Source organism: Cajanus cajan, chromosome 6 (genome assembly GCF_000230855.2).
Source record: "Cajanus cajan strain Asha chromosome 6, NIPB_CcT2T_4, whole genome shotgun sequence".
Classification (NCBI taxonomy): domain Eukaryota; kingdom Viridiplantae; phylum Streptophyta; class Magnoliopsida; order Fabales; family Fabaceae; genus Cajanus; species Cajanus cajan.
Genome location: NC_138522.1, coordinates 48465408 through 48491234, shown reverse-complemented (window position 1 = coordinate 48491234; position 25827 = coordinate 48465408). Strand labels below are relative to the sequence as shown.

At 26.6% G+C, this 25827-nt stretch overlaps 1 protein-coding gene across 3 annotated transcripts; it reads right to left on the bottom strand.

Annotated features, from left to right (window-relative positions):
* Window positions 1–566: 566 nt before the first annotated feature.
* On the bottom strand, window positions 567–22418 carry LOC109788678 (uncharacterized). Of its 3 annotated transcripts, XM_083077444.1 has the most exons (17): window positions 22268–22418; window positions 22082–22132; window positions 21885–21966; window positions 21733–21779; window positions 20927–21123; window positions 20723–20822; window positions 20118–20227; window positions 19496–19665; window positions 18578–18773; window positions 18292–18472; window positions 16227–17099; window positions 15998–16091; window positions 15609–15634; window positions 15445–15500; window positions 12874–12942; window positions 11825–11939; window positions 567–11744 (listed from the first exon to the last, which is right to left on the bottom strand). In XM_083077444.1, exons 6-9 carry the CDS (start codon window positions 20794–20796, stop codon window positions 18735–18737), a joined length of 393 nt encoding a protein of 130 aa, XP_082933570.1. In that variant the 5' UTR covers window positions 20797–20822; window positions 20927–21123; window positions 21733–21779; window positions 21885–21966; window positions 22082–22132; window positions 22268–22418; the 3' UTR covers window positions 567–11744; window positions 11825–11939; window positions 12874–12942; window positions 15445–15500; window positions 15609–15634; window positions 15998–16091; window positions 16227–17099; window positions 18292–18472; window positions 18578–18734. The 3 variants fall into 3 exon arrangements, with proteins under 3 accessions (XP_082933570.1, XP_082933572.1, XP_082933571.1); XM_083077445.1 differs by lacking the exons at window positions 567–11744; window positions 11825–11939; window positions 12874–12942 and adding an exon at window positions 12975–15316; XM_083077446.1 differs by lacking the exons at window positions 567–11744; window positions 11825–11939; window positions 12874–12942; window positions 15609–15634 and adding an exon at window positions 12974–15316.
* Between the last annotated feature and the right edge of the window lie 3409 nt (window positions 22419–25827).

The window sequence follows — 25827 nt, the reverse complement described above, 5'->3', positions numbered from 1 at the left end:
TTATTGAAAATTATAAATTTCAGTGACTCCCGCATCTCACTAAGATTTATTATTTTCAATAAGACTCAAGCAATATCAAATATTTTGTCTAACCCTATTCACACTTGAAATTCATTTTAAATTATAAATTTAGGTGACTCCCACAACTCACTAAGATTTATTATTTTCAATAAACTGCAATATTTTTTTTATCTTAACACTATTAATACTTGCAATTTATTGAAAATTATACATCTCGGTAACTCTAGTATCTCACTAAGATTTATTATTTTTAATAAGATTCAAGAAATTTCTAATATTTTGTTTAACACTATTCACACTTGAAATTCATTCTCCAATATTTTTTGTCTAAGACTAATAATAGCTGATATTTATTGAAAATAACAAATATTAATGACTCCCACAACTCACTAAGATTTTATTATTTTTAATAAACTCCTAGATTTTTATTATATTAACACTATTATTAGCTACAATTTATTGAAAATTATAAATTTCGATGACTCCCGCATTTTACTAAGATTTATAATTTTTAATGAGTTTCAAGCAATATCAAATATTTTGGCTAACACTATTCATAGCTGAAATTCATTAAAAATTACAAATCTCGGCGACTCTCGCATTTCACTAAGATTTATTATTTTCAACAAACTCCAATATTTTTTTATCTTATCCCTATTAAAAGCTGAAATTTATTAAAAATTATAAATCTCGGTGACTCATCCTTTCTCACTAAGATTTATTATTTTCAAAAAGATTCAAGCAATATCAAATATTTTGTCTATAGCAATTCACACTTGAAACTCATTGAGAATTATAAATCTCGATGACTCCCGCATTTCACTAAGATTTATTATTTTCAAAAAATTTCAATTTTTTTCGTCTAAGACTATCCATAGCTGAAATTTATTGAAAATAACAAATCTTAATGACTTCCTCAACTCACTAAGATTTATTATTTTCAATAAACTGCAATATTTTTTCATCTTAACACTATTAATAGCCGCAATTTGTTGAAAATTATAAATCTCGGTGACTCCTACATTTCACTAAGATTTATAATTTTCAATAAGTTTCAAGCAATATCAAATATTTTGTCTAACATTATTCAGACTTGAAATTCATTGAAAATTATAAATCTCGGTGACTCACGCATCTCACGAAGATTCATTACATTCAATAAATTTCAAGCATTCTCCAATATTTTTTGTCTAAGACTAATAATAGCTAATATTTATTGGAAAAAACAAATATCAATGACTCCCACAACTCGGTAAGATTTATTATTTTTAATATCCTATATATTTTTTTTATCTTAACACTATTATTAGCTACAATTTATTGAAAATTATAAATCTCGGTGATTCCCACATCTCACTAAGATTTATTATCTTCAATAAATTTCAAGCATTCTCTAGTATTTTTTGCCTAAGACTAATAATAGCTAATATTTATTGAAAATAACATATATCGATAACTCCCACAACTCACTAAGATTTATTACTTTTAATAAACTCCTATAATTTTTTTTATCTTAACACTATTATTAGCTACCATTTATTGAAAATTATAAATCTCGGTGACTCCCGCATTTCACTAAGATTTATAACTTTCAATAAGTTTCAAGAAATATCAAATACTTTGTCTAACACTATTCATAGTTGAAATTCATTAAAAATTACAAATCTCGGTGACTCCCGCATTTCACTAAGATTTATTATTTTCAACAAACTCTAATATTTTTATCTTATCCCTATTAAAAGCTGAAACTTATTGAAAATTATAAATCTCGGTGACTCCCGCTTCTCACTAAGATTTATTATTTTCAATAAGTTTCAAGCAATATCAAATATTTTGTCTAACACTATTCAGACTTGAAATTCATTGAAAATTATAAATCTCAGTGACTCCCGCATCTAAGATTTATTATCTTCAATAAATTTCAAGCATTCTCCAATATTTTTTGTCTAAGACTAATAATAGCTGATATTTATTGAAAATAACATATATCGATGACTCTGACAACTCACTAAAATTTTATTTTTAATAAACTCCTATATTTTTTTTTATCTTAACACTATTATTGGCTACAATTTATTGAAAATTATAAATCTCGGTGACTCCCGCATTTCACTAAGATTTATAATTTTCAATAAATTTCAAGAAATATCAAATATTTTGTCTAAAACACTATTCATAGCTGAAATTCATTAAAAATTACAAATCTCGGTGACTCCCGCATTTCACTAAGATTTATTATTTTCAACAAACTCCAATATTTTTATCTTATCCCTATTAAAAGCTGAAATTTATTGAAAATTATAAATCTTGGTGACTCCCGCTTCTCACTAAGATTTATTATTTTCAATAGATTCAAGCAGTTTCAAATATTTTGTCTATAGCAATTCACACTTGAAACTCATTGAGAATTATAAATCTCGGTGACTCCCAAATCTCACTAAGATTTATTATTTTCAAAAAATTTCAATTTTTTGTCTAAGACTATCCATAGCTGAAATTTATTGAAAATAACAAATCTTAATGACTCCCTCAACTCACTAAGATTTATTATTTTCAATAAACTCAAATATTTTTTCATCTTAACACTATTAATAGTTGCAATTTGTTGAAAATTATAAATCTCGGTAACTCCCGCATTTCACTAAGATTTATAATTTTCAATAAGTTTCAAGCAATATCAAATATTTTGTCTACCACTATTCAAACTTGAAATTCATTGAAACAAACTTGAAATTCATTGAAAATTATAAATCTCGGTGACTCCCGCATCTCACTAAGATTTATTATCTTCAATAAATTTCAAGCATTCTCCAATATTTTTTGTCTATGACTAATAATATCAGCTATTTATTGAAAATAACATTTATCGATAACTCCCACAACTCACTAAGATTTATTATTTTTAATAAACTCCTATAATTTTTTTATCTTAACACTATTATTGGCTACAATTTATTGAAAATTATAAATCTCGGTGACTCCCGCATTTCACTAAGATTTATAATTTTCAATAAGTTTCAAGCAATATCAAATATTTTGTCTACCACTATTCAAACTTGAAATTCATTGAAAACTATAAATCTCGGTGACTCCCGCATCTCACTAAGATTTATTATCTTCAATAAATTTCAAGCATTCTCCAATATTTTTGTCTATGACTAATAATAGCTGATATTTATTGAAAATAACATTTATCGATGACTCTGACAACTCACTAAAATTTTATTTTTAATAAACTCCTATATTTTTTTTTATCTTAACACTATTATTGGCTACAATTTATTGAAAATTATAAATCTCGGTGACTCCCGCATTTCACTAAGATTTATAATTTTCAATAAGTTTCAAGAAATATCAAATATTTTGTCTAAAACACTATTCATAGCTGAAATTCATTAAAAATTACAAATCTCGGTGACTCCCGCATTTCACTAAGATTTATTATTTTCAACAAACTCCAATATTTTTATCTTATCCCTATTAAAAGCTGAAATTTATTGAAAATTATAAATCTCGGTGACTCCCGCTTCTCACTAAGATTTATTATTTTCAATAGATTCAAGCAGTTTCAAATATTTTGTCTATAGCAATTCACACTTGAAACTCATTGAGAATTATAAATCTCGGTGACTCCCAAATCTCACTAAGATTTATTATTTTCAAAAAATTTCAATTTTTTGTCTAAGACTATCCATAGCTGAAATTTATTGAAAATAACAAATCTTAATGACTCCCTCAACTCACTAAGATTTATTATTTTCAATAAACTCAAATATTTTTTCATCTTAACACTATTAATAGTTGCAATTTGTTGAAAATTATAAATCTCGGTAACTCCCGCATTTCACTAAGATTTATAATTTTCAATAAGTTTCAAGCAATATCAAATATTTTGTCTACCACTATTCAAACTTGAAATTCATTGAAAACTATAAATCTCGGTGACTCCCGCATCTCACTAAGATTTATTATCTTCAATAAATTTCAAGCATTCTCCAATATTTTTGTCTATGACTAATAATAGCTGATATTTATTGAAAATAACATTTATCGATGACTCTGACAACTCACTAAAATTTTATTTTTAATAAACTCCTATATTTTTTTTTATCTTAACACTATTATTGGCTACAATTTATTGAAAATTATAAATCTCGGTGACTCCCGCATTTCACTAAGATTTATAATTTTCAATAAGTTTCAAGAAATATCAAATATTTTGTCTAAAACACTATTCATAGCTGAAATTCATTAAAAATTACAAATCTCGGTGACTCCCGCATTTCACTAAGATTTATTATTTTCAACAAACTCCAATATTTTTATCTTATCCCTATTAAAAGCTGAAATTTATTGAAAATTATAAATCTCGGTGACTCCCGCTTCTCACTAAGATTTATTATTTTCAATAGATTCAAGCAGTTTCAAATATTTTGTCTATAGCAATTCACACTTGAAACTCATTGAGAATTATAAATCTCGGTGACTCCCAAATCTCACTAAGATTTATTATTTTCAAAAAATTTCAATTTTTTGTCTAAGACTATCCATAGCTGAAATTTATTGAAAATAACAAATCTTAATGACTCCCTCAACTCACTAAGATTTATTATTTTCAATAAACTCAAATATTTTTTCATCTTAACACTATTAATAGTTGCAATTTGTTGAAAATTATAAATCTCGGTAACTCCCGCATTTCACTAAGATTTATAATTTTCAATAAGTTTCAAGCAATATCAAATATTTTGTCTACCACTATTCAAACTTGAAATTCATTGAAAACTATAAATCTCGGTGACTCCCGCATCTCACTAAGATTTATTATCTTCAATAAATTTCAAGCATTCTCCAATATTTTTGTCTATGACTAATAATAGCTGATATTTATTGAAAATAACATTTATCGATGACTCTGACAACTCACTAAAATTTTATTTTTAATAAACTCCTATATTTTTTTTTATCTTAACACTATTATTGGCTACAATTTATTGAAAATTATAAATCTCGGTGACTCCCGCATTTCACTAAGATTTATAATTTTCAATAAGTTTCAAGAAATATCAAATATTTTGTCTAAAACACTATTCATAGCTGAAATTCATTAAAAATTCAAAATCTCGGTGACTCCCGCATTTCACTAAGATTTATTATTTTCAACAAACTCCAATATTTTTATCTTATCCCTATTAAAAGCTGAAATTTATTGAAAATTATAAATCTCGGTGACTCCCGCTTTTCACTAAGATTTATTATTTTCAATAGATTCAAGCAGTTTCAAATATTTTGTCTATAGCAATTCACACTTGAAACTCATTGAGAATTATAAATCTCGGTGACTCCCAAATCTCACTAAGATTTATTATTTTCAAAAAATTTCAATTTTTTGTCTAAGACTATCCATAGCTGAAATTTATTGAAAATAACAAATCTTAATGACTCCCTCAACTCACTAAGATTTATTATTTTCAATAAACTCAAATATTTTTTCATCTTAACACTATTAATAGTTGCAATTTGTTGAAAATTATAAATCTCGGTAACTCCCGCATTTCACTAAGATTTATAATTTTCAATAAGTTTCAAGCAATATCAAATATTTTGTCTACCACTATTCAAACTTGAAATTCATTGAAAACTATAAATCTCGGTGACTCCCGCATCTCACTAAGATTTATTATCTTCAATAAATTTCAAGCATTCTCCAATATTTTTGTCTATGACTAATAATAGCTGATATTTATTGAAAATAACATTTATCGATGACTCTGACAACTCACTAAAATTTTATTTTTAATAAACTCCTATATTTTTTTTTATCTTAACACTATTATTGGCTACAATTTATTGAAAATTATAAATCTCGGTGACTCCCGCATTTCACTAAGATTTATAATTTTCAATAAGTTTCAAGAAATATCAAATATTTTGTCTAAAACACTATTCATAGCTGAAATTCATTAAAAATTCAAAATCTCGGTGACTCCCGCATTTCACTAAGATTTATTATTTTCAACAAACTCCAATATTTTTATCTTATCCCTATTAAAAGCTGAAATTTATTGAAAATTATAAATCTCGGTGACTCCCGCTTCTCACTAAGATTTATTATTTTCAATAGATTCAAGCAGTTTCAAATATTTTGTCTATAGCAATTCACACTTGAAACTCATTGAGAATTATAAATCTCGGTGACTCCCAAATCTCACTAAGATTTATTATTTTCAAAAAATTTCAATTTTTTGTCTAAGACTATCCATAGCTGAAATTTATTGAAAATAACAAATCTTAATGACTCCCTCAACTCACTAAGATTTATTATTTTCAATAAACTCAAATATTTTTTCATCTTAACACTATTAATAGTTGCAATTTGTTGAAAATTATAAATCTCGGTAACTCCCGCATTTCACTAAGATTTATAATTTTCAATAAGTTTCAAGCAATATCAAATATTTTGTCTACCACTATTCAAACTTGAAATTCATTGAAAACTATAAATCTCGGTGACTCCCGCATCTCACTAAGATTTATTATCTTCAATAAATTTCAAGCATTCTCCAATATTTTTGTCTATGACTAATAATAGCTGATATTTATTGAAAATAACATTTATCGATGACTCTGACAACTCACTAAAATTTTATTTTTAATAAACTCCTATATTTTTTTTTATCTTAACACTATTATTGGCTACAATTTATTGAAAATTATAAATCTCGGTGACTCCCGCATTTCACTAAGATTTATAATTTTCAATAAGTTTCAAGAAATATCAAATATTTTGTCTAAAACACTATTCATAGCTGAAATTCATTAAAAATTACAAATCTCGGTGACTCCCGCATTTCACTAAGATTTATTATTTTCAACAAACTCCAATATTTTTATCTTATCCCTATTAAAAGCTGAAATTTATTGAAAATTATAAATCTCGGTGACTCCCGCTTCTCACTAAGATTTATTATTTTCAATAGATTCAAGCAGTTTCAAATATTTTGTCTATAGCAATTCACACTTGAAACTCATTGAGAATTATAAATCTCGGTGACTCCCAAATCTCACTAAGATTTATTATTTTCAAAAAATTTCAATTTTTTGTCTAAGACTATCCATAGCTGAAATTTATTGAAAATAACAAATCTTAATGACTCCCTCAACTCACTAAGATTTATTATTTTCAATAAACTCAAATATTTTTTCATCTTAACACTATTAATAGTTGCAATTTGTTGAAAATTATAAATCTCGGTAACTCCCGCATTTCACTAAGATTTATAATTTTCAATAAGTTTCAAGCAATATCAAATATTTTGTCTACCACTATTCAAACTTGAAATTCATTGAAAACTATAAATCTCGGTGACTCCCGCATCTCACTAAGATTTATTATCTTCAATAAATTTCAAGCATTCTCCAATATTTTTGTCTGACTAATAATAGCTGATATTTATTGAAAATAACATTTATCGATGACTCTGACAACTCACTAAAATTTTATTTTTAATAAACTCCTATATTTTTTTTTATCTTAACACTATTATTGGCTACAATTTATTGAAAATTATAAATCTCGGTGACTCCCGCATTTCACTAAGATTTATAATTTTCAATAAGTTTCAAGAAATATCAAATATTTTGTCTAAAACACTATTCATAGCTGAAATTCATTAAAAATTCAAAATCTCGGTGACTCCCGCATTTCACTAAGATTTATTATTTTCAACAAACTCCAATATTTTTATCTTATCCCTATTAAAAGCTGAAATTTATTGAAAATTATAAATCTCGGTGACTCCCGCTTCTCACTAAGATTTATTATTTTCAATAGATTCAAGCAGTTTCAAATATTTTGTCTATAGCAATTCACACTTGAAACTCATTGAGAATTATAAATCTCGGTGACTCCCAAATCTCACTAAGATTTATTATTTTCAAAAAATTTCAATTTTTTGTCTAAGACTATCCATAGCTGAAATTTTTTGAAAATAACAAATCTTAATGACTCCCTCAACTCACTAAGATTTATTATTTTCAATAAACTCAAATATTTTTTCATCTTAACACTATTAATAGTTGCAATTTGTTGAAAATTATAAATCTCGGTAACTCCCGCATTTCACTAAGATTTATAATTTTCAATAAGTTTCAAGCAATATCAAATATTTTGTCTACCACTATTCAAACTTGAAATTCATTGAAAACTATAAATCTCGGTGACTCCCGCATCTCACTAAGATTTATTATCTTCAATAAATTTCAAGCATTCTCCAATATTTTTGTCTATGACTAATAATAGCTGATATTTATTGAAAATAACATTTATCGATGACTCTGACAACTCACTAAAATTTTATTTTTAATAAACTCCTATATTTTTTTTTATCTTAACACTATTATTGGCTACAATTTATTGAAAATTATAAATCTCGGTGACTCCCGCATTTCACTAAGATTTATAATTTTCAATAAGTTTCAAGAAATATCAAATATTTTGTCTAAAACACTATTCATAGCTGAAATTCATTAAAAATTCAAAATCTCGGTGACTCCCGCATTTCACTAAGATTTATTATTTTCAACAAACTCCAATATTTTTATCTTATCCCTATTAAAAGCTGAAATTTATTGAAAATTATAAATCTCGGTGACTCCCGCTTCTCACTAAGATTTATTATTTTCAATAGATTCAAGCAGTTTCAAATATTTTGTCTATAGCAATTCACACTTGAAACTCATTGAGAATTATAAATCTCGGTGACTCCCAAATCTCACTAAGATTTATTATTTTCAAAAAATTTCAATTTTTTGTCTAAGACTATCCATAGCTGAAATTTATTGAAAATAACAAATCTTAATGACTCCCTCAACTCACTAAGATTTATTATTTTCAATAAACTCAAATATTTTTTCATCTTAACACTATTAATAGTTGCAATTTGTTGAAAATTATAAATCTCGGTAACTCCCGCATTTCACTAAGATTTATAATTTTCAATAAGTTTCAAGCAATATCAAATATTTTGTCTACCACTATTCAAACTTGAAATTCATTGAAAACTATAAATCTCGGTGACTCCCGCATCTCACTAAGATTTATTATCTTCAATAAATTTCAAGCATTCTCCAATATTTTTGTCTATGACTAATAATAGCTGATATTTATTGAAAATAACATTTATCGATGACTCTGACAACTCACTAAAATTTTATTTTTAATAAACTCCTATATTTTTTTTTATCTTAACACTATTATTGGCTACAATTTATTGAAAATTATAAATCTCGGTGACTCCCGCATTTCACTAAGATTTATAATTTTCAATAAGTTTCAAGAAATATCAAATATTTTGTCTAAAACACTATTCATAGCTGAAATTCATTAAAAATTACAAATCTCGGTGACTCCCGCATTTCACTAAGATTTATTATTTTCAACAAACTCCAATATTTTTATCTTATCCCTATTAAAAGCTGAAATTTATTGAAAATTATAAATCTCGGTGACTCCCGCTTCTCACTAAGATTTATTATTTTCAATAGATTCAAGCAGTTTCAAATATTTTGTCTATAGCAATTCACACTTGAAACTCATTGAGAATTATAAATCTCGGTGACTCCCAAATCTCACTAAGATTTATTATTTTCAAAAAATTTCAATTTTTTGTCTAAGACTATCCATAGCTGAAATTTATTGAAAATAACAAATCTTAATGACTCCCTCAACTCACTAAGATTTATTATTTTCAATAAACTCAAATATTTTTTCATCTTAACACTATTAATAGTTGCAATTTGTTGAAAATTATAAATCTCGGTAACTCCCGCATTTCACTAAGATTTATAATTTTCAATAAGTTTCAAGCAATATCAAATATTTTGTCTACCACTATTCAAACTTGAAATTCATTGAAAACTATAAATCTCGGTGACTCCCGCATCTCACTAAGATTTATTATCTTCAATAAATTTCAAGCATTCTCCAATATTTTTGTCTATGACTAATAATAGCTGATATTTATTGAAAATAACATTTATCGATGACTCTGACAACTCACTAAAATTTTATTTTTAATAAACTCCTATATTTTTTTTTATCTTAACACTATTATTGGCTACAATTTATTGAAAATTATAAATCTCGGTGACTCCCGCATTTCACTAAGATTTATAATTTTCAATAAGTTTCAAGAAATATCAAATATTTTGTCTAAAACACTATTCATAGCTGAAATTCATTAAAAATTACAAATCTCGGTGACTCCCGCATTTCACTAAGATTTATTATTTTCAACAAACTCCAATATTTTTATCTTATCCCTATTAAAAGCTGAAATTTATTGAAAATTATAAATCTCGGTGACTCCCGCTTCTCACTAAGATTTATTATTTTCAATAGATTCAAGCAGTTTCAAATATTTTGTCTATAGCAATTCACACTTGAAACTCATTGAGAATTATAAATCTCGGTGACTCCCAAATCTCACTAAGATTTATTATTTTCAAAAAATTTCAATTTTTTGTCTAAGACTATCCATAGCTGAAATTTATTGAAAATAACAAATCTTAATGACTCCCTCAACTCACTAAGATTTATTATTTTCAATAAACTCAAATATTTTTTCATCTTAACACTATTAATAGTTGCAATTTGTTGAAAATTATAAATCTCGGTAACTCCCGCATTTCACTAAGATTTATAATTTTCAATAAGTTTCAAGCAATATCAAATATTTTGTCTACCACTATTCAAACTTGAAATTCATTGAAAATTATAAATCTCGGTGACTCCCGCATCTCACTAAGATTTATTATCTTCAATAAATTTCAAGCATTCTCCAATATTTTTTGTCTATGACTAATAATATCAGCTATTTATTGAAAATAACATTTATCGATAACTCCCACAACTCACTAAGATTTATTATTTTTAATAAACTCCTATAATTTTTTTATCTTAACACTATTATTGGCTACAATTTATTGAAAATTATAAATCTCGGTGACTCCCACTTCAGTAACATTTATTATTTTCAATAAATTTCAAGCAATATCAAATATTTTGTCTAACACTATTCATAGCTGAAATTCATTGACTATTACAAATCTCGGGAACTCTGGCATCACACTAAGATTGGCTATTTTCATAAATTTTCAAGCAATCTACAACATTTTTGGTTATCATTTTTGGTTAACACTAATATTTTCACAAAGATTCAAGCAATATCAAATATTTTTTTCTAACACTATTCATAGCTGGAATTCGTTGACAAATTACAAATTTTGATGACTCCCACATCTCATTAAAATTTATTATTTTCATAAATTTATTAAAATTTCGTTGTGTCAAACATTTTTTATTATTTTCATAAATTTATTGAAAATCACAAGTCTCAATGTCTCCTTTATCTTATTAAGATTTATTGTGTTCAATGTATTTCAAACAATGTTTTGTATCTAACACTATTTATTAACCCATTAATGCCCCATATATTTCTAGTGGTGCTCATTTTATTTTACAAAAATTGATTTTTAAGTTATTTATGTTGTTGTATATCGGAAGAAAACAAACCTCAGTTGCATCACAACGCGCAAAGCCAACATGCCAGGCTCAACACAGACATACAGCCTGCAGTTGTGCTCCATTGAAATCACCTGTAGAAGGAGCAAGTTCTTCAATGTTGACATCAGGGTGAACATTCACCCGTCCTTTAATAGATCTAGAATATCAAAGTGAAAGCTGTTAGTAAATGTTTTGTACCAAAAATATGTCAGCAGATAAATTTTGAAGACTCTAAACCTGTAGAATCTGAGCCCTTCGTCAATTGGGTGCAGAAACTTAATTTACGACCCAATGGCCCAGAATGCATAAGGGCAGGGTTGAGAATATCTGCACAACTTGTTGCTGTTATAACCTGCAATTGACAAGAATAAATGAAAATGACTCTTGAAAAATATAGTCTAAATGAACAAAATCATGTAAGTTTGGTGGCAACTGTTAAATCTAGTTTATTGATATTGGAGATGCTAACATGTAAAAGAAATGTGTTAAAATAAAACGTTATAAAAAAAGAGTAAAATTATGGGACCAGCCCTAAACATGAGATTTGAGAATATAAATTATTATGCTTTAGTACCACAGACAACATAATTCTTTGAAGCTTATTTATATCACATCAATCAAGAAAATACATAGACAATAACAAATAAAGACAAGCCTTAATTTTGTCATCACTACTGAAACCATCAAGCTAATTGAGCAATTTCAACATTGTTCATTCTAATCAGTAAAATAATTTGTTTGGATTTTCAAAATCAGGCTTAAAATTGGTTTTTAAACCAGTTTATGATTAGAAATCTAGCTGGTTCAAAGCTAGTTTAAAATCATAAATCAGTTTTTTAAACTAATTTTAACAAGATAAATAACATTAAAATTTATCTTAAATGCAGATTTGTTTATTATTTTTAAATCTGTTTAAAATTCTTGTGAAACCAATTTGGCTTTAAAATCAATTTTAAAATCAATCTAGTTTTAATATATATTTCAAATCATAAACTTATAGAAAACTATAATCAATTTTAAGACTAAATTTTAATTATAATTGTTTTAAAAAACCAGTTTGAAAAGATAACCAACTTTAAAATGGATTTAAAATGTAGACACTTTATCCCTGTTTTTATCCTGTTAACATTAAATGTAAGTATGTTGAAATGGTTATACACATAGATAATAAATTCAGGATATATAATATAAAATCATTATCACTATATAAAAATATAATATATATATATATATATATATATCAGAAATGACAGAAATTGGAATAAAAACATTTATATGAACAAAACCTTAGGAAGTCTTGAAAGAGGCATAAGGGCGGGGTAAAGAATATCTGCTCAGTTTGTTACTGCTATAACCTGCAATTGACAAGAATAAATGAGTATGACTATTGAATAAAATAGTCTAAATGAACAAAATCCAGTAAGTTTGGTGTCAACCGTTAAATCTAGTATATTGATATTCGAAATGTTAACATGATGTAAAAGAAATGTGTTAAAATAAAACACCATAAAAATAAAAAAGTAAAATTACGGGACCAGCCCCTAAACATGAGACTTACCAGACTGAAATTTTTTGAAACTTATTTATATCACATCAATCAAGAAAAAACATATAGAAAATAACAAATAACAAATAAAGACAAGCCTTAATTCTGTCATCACTACTGAAACCATCAAGCTAATTGAGCAATTCCAACATTGTTCATTCTAATCGGGAAAATAATTTGTTTGGATGTTCAAAATCAGGTTTAAAATTGGTTTTCAAACCAGTTTATGATTAGAAATCTGGTTGGGTTTCAAAGCTAGGTTAAAATCATAAATCAGTTTTTTAAATTAATTTTAACAAAATAAATGATATTCAAATTTATCTTAAATGCAGACTTGTTTATTATTTTTAAATCTGTTTAAAATTAATTGATGGTATAAATTCTTGTGAAACCAATTTGGCTTAAAAATCAATTTTAAAATCAGTCTAGTTTTAATATATATTTCAAATCATAAACTAGTTGAAAACTATAATAAATTCTAAAACCAATTTGAAATGATAATCAACTTTAAACGGATTTAAATTATTGAAACTTTATCCCCTCTTTTTCTTTTTCCCTTGTTAACATCAAACGTAAGTATGCTTATGTGGTTATACCCACATATAACAAATTCACGAAACTTAATATAAAATCATTTTCATTATATATAAATATAAAATATATATATATATAAGAAATCAAAGAAATTGGAATAAAAACTTTTATATGAACAAAACCTTAGGAAATAAACAAAAAGATTGAAAATAGAATGTACCAAATACATCACAGGCTAGAAATAATGTATTTTATAAATATGGTTAAAAACAACCAACAAAAAAAAAGAGAATAAAATACACATTCAAGAATTTCAACAAGAATGGTATTCTTGAGTTTCGATGGGTAAAAATAAAACGTCATAAAAATAAAATAAAAAAAGTAAAATTATGGGGCCAGCCCTAAACATGAGATTTGAGAATATAAGTTATTATGCTTTGGTACCAAAAACAACAAAATTCTTTGAAGCTTATTTAATATTTATATCACATCAATCAAGAAAAAACATATAGACAATTACAAATAAAGCAGGAAAATAATTTGTTTGAATTTTCAAAATCAGGTTTAAAATTGGTTTTAAAACCAGTTTATGATTAGAAATTCAGTTAGTTCAAAGCTAGTTTAAAATCATAAATCAGTTTTTTAAACTAATTTTAACAAAATAAATAATACTAAAATTTATCTAAAATGCAGACTTTTTGTTATTTTTAAATCTGTTTAAAACTCTTGTGAAACCAATTTGGCTTTAAAATCAATTTACGGTTCAAAATCAATTTTAAAATCAATCTAGTTTTAATATATATTTCAAATCATAAACTTATTGAAAACTATAATCAATTTTAAGACTAAATTTTAATTATAATTGTTTTAAAAACCAGTTTGAAACGATAACCAACTTTAAAACGGATTTAAAATGTAGACACTTTATCCCTCTTTTTATCCTGTTAACATCAAATGTAAGTATGTTGCAATGGTTATACACACAGATAATAAATTCACCATATAGAATATAAAATCATTATCATTATATATAAATATTATATATATATAAGAAATGACAGAAATTGGAATAAAAACATTAACAAAACCTTAGGATGTCGTGTCCGATGTTGATATAGTGACAAATGGATTATCAGATTCTTGCATCTCATTGAAATAAAGGGGAGGGGAGGGGGAAACACACATAAGATAAAAGCCTCATTACACACAAATTCTCTAAAAAAAACAACTTCAACAATGAAAATAACAAAAAATAAACAAAAAGATTCAAAAAAGGATGTACCAAATATGTCAAAGGCTAGAAATAATGTATTTTATAAATATGGTTAAAAACAACAAACCAAAAAAAAAATACAAAGAATTTCAACAAGTATGGTATTCTTGGGTTTCCAGGGGAAAAAAATTACAACTTTAGAAAATGAATAGCTTTTCAATTTAAATCAAGAAGGGATGCAACATTGAATTGTTCAAGAATGTTGAAGAACTTTGATTATTTTAGACCAAATCTAGGACCCTAAAGCCGGAAAATATCGGGGCAAGCAGTTATTCATACATGTGTAGAAAGTAATTCACCTCAAGGTGAGAGAACATTCCCCAGAAATGAGCACTCCGGTCAATTTATAGAAAAAGTAATACAGATAAAATTAAACCTAAAATAAAATGTCAACAATACTCATATAATTAAGTAACTTTTAGTACTAGGATAAACTCTGCAAATTAAATTTAGAATAAAGCAGTAGTCAAAAAAATCTTGAAAGTTTAATTTCAAATTACTTACCACGGACAGAAAACGATCACACACCAGCCTAGCCCAACACCCCCAAGTCCCAACACCTGAAATACAACGGGATCATTGATATTTGCATACAGCGGATTAGTTTTCTCTGTCTTCATTCTTGTTCTTGCATTAAATCAAAATCATGACCATTGAAATTTGCATACTTGTATCCTTTGTCATCATTCTTGTTCTTGCATGCAATCAAAATCAAATAAATAAAAAATCAGCAATCTTGAAAACAACAAAATGCAAGTTCAAGAAAGAACCAAGACCCAGACAGAGGAATCAAAAACAGCAATAAGGACAGCCAGGATTCAATCTCATCGCACTCCAAAGAGAAGAGAAAAAAACATAAAAACAAGAATCACAAAAAATAGAAACAAGAATAGAGTTCAATTCAAAATCAGAGAAGGAAAAGCAATTACAAGGTAAAGAAAAGAAAAGCAAGAGATGGAAGAGGTATTGTGTGTGGCGAAACAAAGTTCAAATAACAAAGAGGAAAATGAGAATCAGAGAAGCAAAATCAATCAATGTATGAAAGGTTCTACTTTACTTGTGCATCTTCTTCGGCTTGTTTGTGTTGTTTTGCTGTCGTTTCTTTGCGCGGCCATTTCAACTTCGAAGAGAAAAGAAGCAGCCGAAAGGCGCTACAAAAATCAACTCACTAATAAGAACATTTAAAGTATAGAGAGACAATAATTTGTTTGTGACGTGTTAATCCCTTATATATTAAATAAAAGAGACCACCAAAGAATAAGAGGTATACAAATAGTCTTGCTTACCTTCATATAAGTATATTGGAGGCCTGCTTAGTATCACAAGCTGTACACAAGTGTATACAATAAGGTAATATAATCATGCAATTATATAAGATACTTAATAATTAGATAAGATTTTTAATAAGTATAAATGTACTCATAATTCATGTATATATTTGATCTCGTGTATATTAATTCTCTGTGTAAGGTAAAAATACTCTGCCCAATCAGATCACTCCTTTAATAATGCTAATTATAATTGTTCCTATACATGCACAAAAAATTGTATTTAAGGGACACATAAGAAACAAACATACCAATATGCCTTTTTGACAATAAGAAAGTGAATCTAGATAACTTAGCTGAAACTTCTTGAGATTGTCTTTACATGCCTCAAAAATGTGTCCATGATTGAAATTCCAAAGCTGAAATCAAATTCAAGTGCAAAAAGTAAGGCAAATAAAACTATCTTAAAATTAGTGCAAAAGTGAAACTATCCCAAAATCTTAAAATTCACCGATCTCCTGAGACCCTCCACCTACATATAACAACAAACAAACAAAAAAATTGCAAGAATTGCAAAATGCATACTTCTCTCCCGCAACATGTGAGACAATGAGTAAGCATCAAAAAATAGCACAGTTTAATTTTTGTAGTTTAAAAACTTAATAAGTAGTTGAAGTCAATCAAAATAACAGTTATTCATGCATAATACGTGTAAAAATAAATTCGCTTATGCATCGTGAATCAGACTCGATCAAAGACTGTTTGAAAACTAGCACTGAACCAAAAGAAATTAGGAAAATCCTTAACAAATTGCAATACACGAAGTCTTGCCATCTTCACGAAGTCTTGCCATCTTCACCGCGACTATTTCACAAGTATCATACTGCTTCACTGCAACAAAAATAAAAATAAAAAATGAATGATAATTTTTTATTGATGGCAACAATCTCAAAGGTCATGTTTCAGATTATTTATACATAAGGAGTTAATTTTCATAAACCATATGTGATTGGTTAACATTATTTACTTAAATCTAATATTGATGTTTTAATTTATTGTTTTCAGAGTGAACTTTCATCCTTCCTTGAATAGATCTAGAATATCAAAGTGAGAGAAGTCAATAAATGTTTTGTACAAAAAATATGTCAGCAGATAAATTTTGAAGACTCTAATCAGGAAAATAATTTGTTTGGATTTTCAAAATCAGGTTTAAAATTAGTTTATTGATATTGGAGATACTAACATGTAAAAGAAATGTGTTAAAATAAAATGTCATAAAAAAATAAAATAAAATAAGTAAAATTATGGGACCAGCCCTAAACATGAGATTTGAGAATATAAATTATTATGCTTTGGTACCACAAACAACAAAATTCTTTGAAGCTTATTATATCACATCAATCAAGAAAAAACATGTAGACAATAACAAATAAAGCAGGAAAATAATTTGTTTGGATTTTCAAAATCAGGATAAAAATTGGTTTTAAAACCAGTTTATGATTAGAAATCCAGTTGGTTCAAAGCTAGTTTAAAATCATAAAACAGTTTTTTAAACTAATTTTAGCAAAATAAATAATATTATAATTTATCTAACATGCAGACTTGTTTTTTATTTTTAAATATGTTTAAAACTCTTATGAAACTAATTTGGCTTTAAAATCAATCTAGTTTTAATATATATTTCAAAATTCAAATCATAAACTAGTTGAAAACTATAATCAACTTTAAAACTAAATATTAATTATAATAGTTTTAAAAACCAGTTAGAAACGACAATCAACTTTAAAACATATTTAAAGTATCGTCACTTTCTCCCTCTTTTTATCTTGTTAACATCAAATGTAAGTATGCTGCAATGGTTATATACGCAGATAATAAATTCACAAAACATAATATAAAATCATTATCATTATATATAATTATAAAATATATATATTATATATACATATATATAAACATAAGAAATGACAGAAATTGGAATAAAGAAATTCAACCACCAAAACATGTAAAAAAAATTGTGATTTAAAGAAATTCATAACCAAAATATATTTTGATAATTTTAGAGGGGCTAAACATATTTTACCATTATCCAAGTGACATCTAAGAAAGCTGCAAGACAAGTAATGGTCAGCAAGGTCACTAGAATAAGACCTTTGCCCAAGCATTTCTTTTTTATAGATTTGCATGCTGCTGAACAATCCTCCTATGTCATTGGCTCCAGACCTTGGCTTCAGTCATCCCCTAGCAAATCCTTGGCCTCAGACCTAGAACAGAAGAGGGTTAAGAGGAAAAAAGACTTTCAACCACCAAAACATGCAAAAGAATTGTGATTTAAAGAAACTCATAACCAAAATATGTTGAATACATACCTCCAAACCCATCTTACAATATAATGAATATTGTTCATGAGAAAACAATGTGTTAATGCAGGGTCTTTATACTGCTCTGATTTTCCATCTAAATTGGTTTGCAAAGCTTGCATTATTCGCAGTTACATATGCTAGCTGTGAAGAATCATCACCACTTTCAAAATCCAGAAAAAGTTGCTTCAAGGTGGATTGATAGCTGAAAAGTTTAAAGAATTTTGATCAGGTTAAATATGTGATCAGATCTATGATAAAGATCCTGAAAAAAATTACCCACACACATTAGAGAAGAGTACAGCATTATCCTACTTACAAAGGGAATGAAAACTGAACTTTAAGAAACAGTTTCTCTTAAATATAAATAAATAAAATAGAAGAATGTGATTGCACAATTCCCTCATAGACATCATCATTTTATAATAAGGAAAATAAAATTCAAGTTCAAAAAGTTGGAAATATTTGATTAGCTCAAGACAGATCTAATCACTCGTTATTTTCTAGTTCTACCCTATATCCTAAGACTGCTACCACAATGGCACAACATTTGGTATTTCAGATTCATCAAAAAAAATTAATTCTTTCCTTTAGATTCTGAACAAATTCTATCAATAAGATATCCTTTCAATAAAACTACAAAAGAAACACCTAGAAACTAAGTGACCAAACATGTAACATGGCATGTCAATCTCTCAGCATATCTAACAAAGAAATGCACTAAAATGTCCATGAGCAGAATAAATCATAACTGTAAAATAAATTTTAAAAATCTTAACATGTAAGGAATGATAATAAATAATGACCAACAAATTTGTCATCTCATCAATGAACACGGAAAAAAATGTTAGAAGATATGGCTACGAAATTGGGATCAGACAACACTCAATTTACTCAAACACCAAACTTACTAAAAAAAAACCTCACATAGTTAATCACAGAGCGTGTCAAAGGATGGACAGTTCCATCTATAACTGCAGTCTTTCTAGCATCTTTCTGGATTGCCACTTCAAATTCTTCAAAGGTCTCCTGGGTTCTTTGTGCAAGATGTTTTGTCAAACTAGTTGCAGCTTCTTTTATTCCAGAGCAAGCTTTGCCTTTAAGAAGAGTTCCAATCTCCAAAATTTAAGGAAATTGTTTATTGCAAGATTATAACACTACTGCAAAATGCCTTGTTCTTGTTTTATGAACGAAACAAAACAACTACCCAAACCTAATATGTATAGGATAGTCAACTATATAACATCTAGAGTGGTGACTACAAATAAATTAGAAATGCAAGTGAAAAGTCACTGACATGTATAGGCACTAAAACTTTTATGTGATAAATTAGAAAAGTCATGACCACTAAACATAAAATAAAACTTTACAACTTGACCTCTAAGATTTACGAAACCAATACACAAAAGAGATAGCATCAAGATTCCTGATTTTGCATTTCAGAAGCCATACCTCTGAATGAAGCTCTTGCATTATTTCATACACAATACATATAGACGTGTCAAAACAAGTAAAGACATTACTCATAAAGAAGCAACTGAAAGGCTACCTGTCCTTAATGAAGCACCACTACTGCTTCCAGTTCCACCATCACTGCCACCAGTACCACTCCCACCACCTGATGAGCTAAGGCCCTGAATAGATAAGCAACGGAAGAATCTGCCGAGAAAAGAATCAGAATTAAAAAAATACACAACTTTAACAAATATTAATGTTAAGAAGAAATAGAGCATTCCCATGAAACCAAACATCAGGAAATATTAAAACAATCTACTAGAACACCTTAATTATAAAATATAAAAAAAAAGGTAAAATATGTTTTTGTTCCTGTTCCTTCGAAAACATTTCTAGTTCGGTTTTAGTACTTCTAAAATTTTGTCCTATTTTAGTCCCACAAATTTGGAAATGCAGTTTTTTTATCTTAAAAGTAGCTTAAATAGCATCTTAAAACAATTTTTAAGCACTACCTAAGTACTTGGAGGACTAAAAGTGATGAATTTTTAAATTTGGGGACTGGAATAGAACAAAAAAAAATCAAGACTAAAAGCAAATTTCGATAATTTTAGAGGGACTAAATATATGTTATCATTATCCAAGTGACATATAAGAAAGTTGCAAGACATGTAATAATCAGTAAAGTCACTAGAACAAGACTTTTTCCCAAGTATTTCTTTTGTATTGATTTGAATGTTGCTGAACAATCCTCCGATGTCATTGTACCCAGTCATACCTTAGCAAATCATTGTCTTCAGACCTAGAATAGAAGAGAGTTCAGACGAAAAAAGACTTTAAACCACCAAAACATGCAATAAAATTGGGATTTAAAGAAATTTATAATCAAAAATGTTGAAAACATACCTCCAAACTAATCTGACAATATAATGAACATTGTTCATGAGAAAAAGATATGTCAATGCAAGGTCTTTATACTGCTTTGATCTTCCTTCTAAATTTGTTTTCAAGCTTCCATTATGTGCACTGTTACAGATCCTAGCAATGAAGAATCATCACCACTTTCAAATTCCTCAAAGAGTTGCTTCAAGGTGGATTGGAAGCTGCAAAGTTTAAAGAATTCTGATCAGGTCAAATATGTGAAAAGTACACAAGCTTGAGCATTATCCTTCTTACAAAGGGAATGAAAACTGAACTTAAAGAAATTGTTTCACTTAAATATAAAAATATTAAATAGAAGCATGGTACTGTACAATTCCCTCATAGACATCATCATTTTATAATAAGGGAGATAAAACTCAAGTTCAAATAGTTGGAAATCTTTGATTAGCTCACTCAAGACAGATCTAATCACTCATTATTTTCTAGTTCTATAAAACAGTGAAAATACATATATATGTACCACATGTCTTATTAAAAATAAGGAGAAAAGGCCTTTAGTTGTCATCTTGTAATTCAATTTTTTTTTAACTACAAGAGCACGAAGAGAGAGTTAAAACTATTCAAAAACAAATGTCAGTGTCACTTAATTATTTTTTAGGAATTAAAAACAAATCAATATCCTTCATCACAAACACAGTCACAAATCACAATTCACGTTTGTAAAAATCCAAAAAAAAAAAAAAAATCAGCTAAAATAAGGACATTTCATCAATCCACCACTCCACGCACACTCACCAATAACATCACCATTACATGATTTTAATTTTTACCTTCCATCGGCACATGGTCACCGGAGTGAGGAACAAAGAGAAAAACCCTAACAAGCAACAAAGACAATCAAGAATTAAAAAGAAATGAAACAAGAAATTGATTTGAAAAGTAAAGAAGCACAAACAGTTCGTAACATCACTTTACTTTCTACCTTCCATCTACACAACGTCACCAGATTGAGAAACTGTAATATCCATATCCACCGGTCTTTGCACCGCACAAAAAGAAAAACCCTTTCCAGCAACAAAGACAAAAAAAAAAGAATCAGAAACAAATGAAACGAGAATCAGAAACAAATGAAACAAGAATCAGAGAAGATGCGGTGCATAACATCACTTTAATTTCTACCTTTCAAAGAAGGTCACCAGCGAGGTACGGTAAAATTCATGTCCACCGTTTCTGCACCACACAAAAAGAACAAGAATCAAAGAAAAACTCTGACAAGTAACAAAGACAAAGAAGAACAACAAACAAGAACAAGAAAAGAATATGCAGAAACAGAAGAAAAGAGAAAGAAGAGTCTAGACATCTAACCAAAGATGAGGCATTAGTGTGTGCAAGTGCTATGGAAGAAAGACTCTTCGAAAAGAGAATCTTGACACTGGAAACGAATGAAGCGTAAGAGAAGAGAGTGACTCTCGAGAGTGGAAATGAGAGAGGAGAGTTGCATATAGAGTGAGACGAGAGAATGACACAACATTTATATAAAGAGAGGTGACGGTCACGACGCATTTATATATAAATAAATAAATAACACATGACGTGCACAATATATAATCTTTTAAATAAAACACTTAATAAGTTTTTTTAAAAAATATTAAAATATTTATTTATTTATATTTTAATTCTCAATATTTTATGATGTTCTTAATATTTTAATTTTTAAAAATAAAATACAAACTTTAATAGAATTATAATTTTTTTTATCCTTTAAATATATATGACATTATCAATTTAAAATTTTTCACTTTGTTTTGTTAAATTGTTTATGTTATGTTTCTATTCAATATTCTGATTTTTTATATATAATTTAGCAAAATATATAATCGTCTATATTATCATATTTTTTATTAAATAAATAAATAAATCTTCACAAAATTAATTAAAAAGGACAAATAATTATTTTTTTATTTTTATTTTATTACTAAAAAATAAAAATAAAAAATGTTATAAATATGTTCATAAAAATCGTATAAAATTTAATTTAATTTTTTATATTTGTAAATAGAAGAATGTCTATTTTTATTACATAAATAAAAGACTAATGATAACCAACACAAAATTGGAAGAAAACGAAAATAGAAAAATATAAAGATATTATTCACGAGAATACATATATATATATATATGTGATTGAATTTAATTAAATAAAAAACTTAAAGAAGTTAAAATCATTGTATTAAATATGACTTATATATCAATGATGTAAATATCAATTATATTTAATACTATGTTAAGGAAAATCATTAAGCTAAATAATTAGTAATTGTATCATATATGTAATATTACATCTTAGAATGTGGACAAAATCACAAATGCAGAGTTACTAGGTCGTCGATTTTTAATTTTTTGTTATTTACATTTTAAATAAGTAGCATCAATTGCTTATTTTTATATGTTTAGCAAAAAAAAATTGAGAGAAAGTATTGTAGCAACATCTTTGTCTTTAATTTTTAAAAATGATTTAAATATAATAAATATATTAATTTGTTATATAAATTTACAATAATTTACATATTAAAGAATACTAAATATTATATTTTGGAATATAAACCTATAACCATTTGCATATAAAATTTCTTATTTACATATAAAATTTAACAAATATAAAATCATGTATATTTTTAAAATATATAAAAATATAAATATTTTTTCTTATTTACAATATAAAATATTTATCTAAAAGAAATTTTAAAATATTTTTCACCTATAATTTTGTTACATGAAATTTTGGGGTGCAAAAGGAAAAGATTGTTACATGAAACAAAAGTTTGTATCATTTCGGTAAAGAGGTATCAATGATCAAATAAAATTCACACTCAAAGGTTCTTAAACAAGATGAGAGTTTTTCTTATTTTAAGGTTTGTTTTTGTGACAACAAGATTATGAAAATCCAAAGGTAAACACTAGAGATACACATAGTTAGAAATTAGGGTGAGTAAAGTGTAAACCTTTTTCAGAGTTCATTATGAACTTCCATCTGGTTCAATAACTATTTAATGTTTTCCTAACAACTTTTTTAGACTTTTTATTTAAATATTACAAAAAAAAATTATCAAAATATTATATCTTAAAATATTTTTACCAAAGTGTTGTTTTTACTATTTATATTGAGAATTTGACCTTTTATTACCCAATTTCTCACGTAAGTTTTTTTTTTCATCTATGCATGGCCAAATTGGTTAACCGGTAACCAATTTCTCAATTGTAGTTATTTTTTTGAATTTCTTTTTTATAATATTATTATTTTATAATATATATTTTTCTATTTAATTTAGTAGCATGAAAAATTAGTTAATATATAAATAATTTTTATTTTTTTTTATTTTAATAGTATATTTGTTTCTTTTATAAATACAATACTTTTAATAACGATTAATAAATTTTGTAATACGTGTATTTCATTATTTTTTAGAAGAAAGTAAAAATGTTATTTTAATAAACATTTTTAATACATTATAGTCAATAAAAACAAGTTTTCAAATAACATGAAATTATTAAAATTGACTTTAAATCAAAATAACATAAAGGATAAAATGAAAAGTTTAACAACAAAAATATAAATTAGTATTATTAGTTGGAAGTTTCCACACGATAAAAATATTTTTCTTAGCATGACTAGGATTCATATACATGGAATATCTTTTTAGTTGATCAGGTTCTCTCATATTCATTTTTTTTTTTTGTATATATGCAAGGATTTTGGACAACTTTTATTTATTTATTTATTTCCATATATGAATTGGGAGAGACTTGTGGTTCATTACATTATGACCAATATTATTCATTGCACATTGAAAATGTATTTCATGTGCAAACAATGTATGTAAAATGTGTAATAATGGTGAACACACTTACTAGTAACAATGACAGCTGAGCAAGACATGTGTTTTTCACAATATCACCACATTTCATCTAGATTGACTGTGAATTATCAAACTGATTGTTCCACTTTTGGGTTAAGCATCTCCTGCACTAGGAAAAGACATATCACATCTGTCAAACTCAAACACATGGTGAGAGTTTGCTTTTGTTTGTGTCAGTTAAGACCTTGTTTGATATTTATGAGTATACTTATTAGATCTTAATTAAGTTACAACTTTTCTCTGTCTTTGATTGAATTAGTTGTCACACATTTGATAAGCAATGTTCTAATTGGTAAATTTTTTATTTTCTATGTAATAAGTCAATTGTCTCTCCTAGATTTGTGGTCACATGTCAAGATCTTTAACCTCTATCTCATGTGAGAGTCCATTTATCTTGTAGGATTTGATCAACTCATTTAATAACATTCACTCTTTAGTCCAGGCCTTGGATTATTGTAGTATTAATTGAATGTAGCTCAGTCATGCCATATGTTAGGGAATTTAAACCACAAAAATCATTAAATTGACAAATAGTTGATGAAACTAATTATTTTGATTACTTTTATAACTTAGATTACCAACTTATTTTCTTTTGTCCACATTTTTTAATTGCATCATGAAATTTGGTGCGATATATCAAATATAGAACACAAACACAATTTTTTGATGTCCACTCATTATCAGGTATTAAATACACACTTAATTGAATACGTAAAAATCTAAGATTAAGCAACGACCATTTTAGTACTAATGGACACATGCATCATTAATTATTATTATTTATGAATTTGATTTTAAAGTATCTATGAAAGTTAATTATCTATGTTTTTTTTATATTTTAAATTATGTGTGGTGTGTGCTATGAATTTCATTTCAAAGTGCAAGAGAAAATTAATCTATATTTTTTATTTACAATGTAATTGATCTTTTAAAATCTTGTTTTCAATGTGTGTGTACTCTTTCATTTGTATTGCATAATGAATTTATATATCTTTAAATTATTTATAA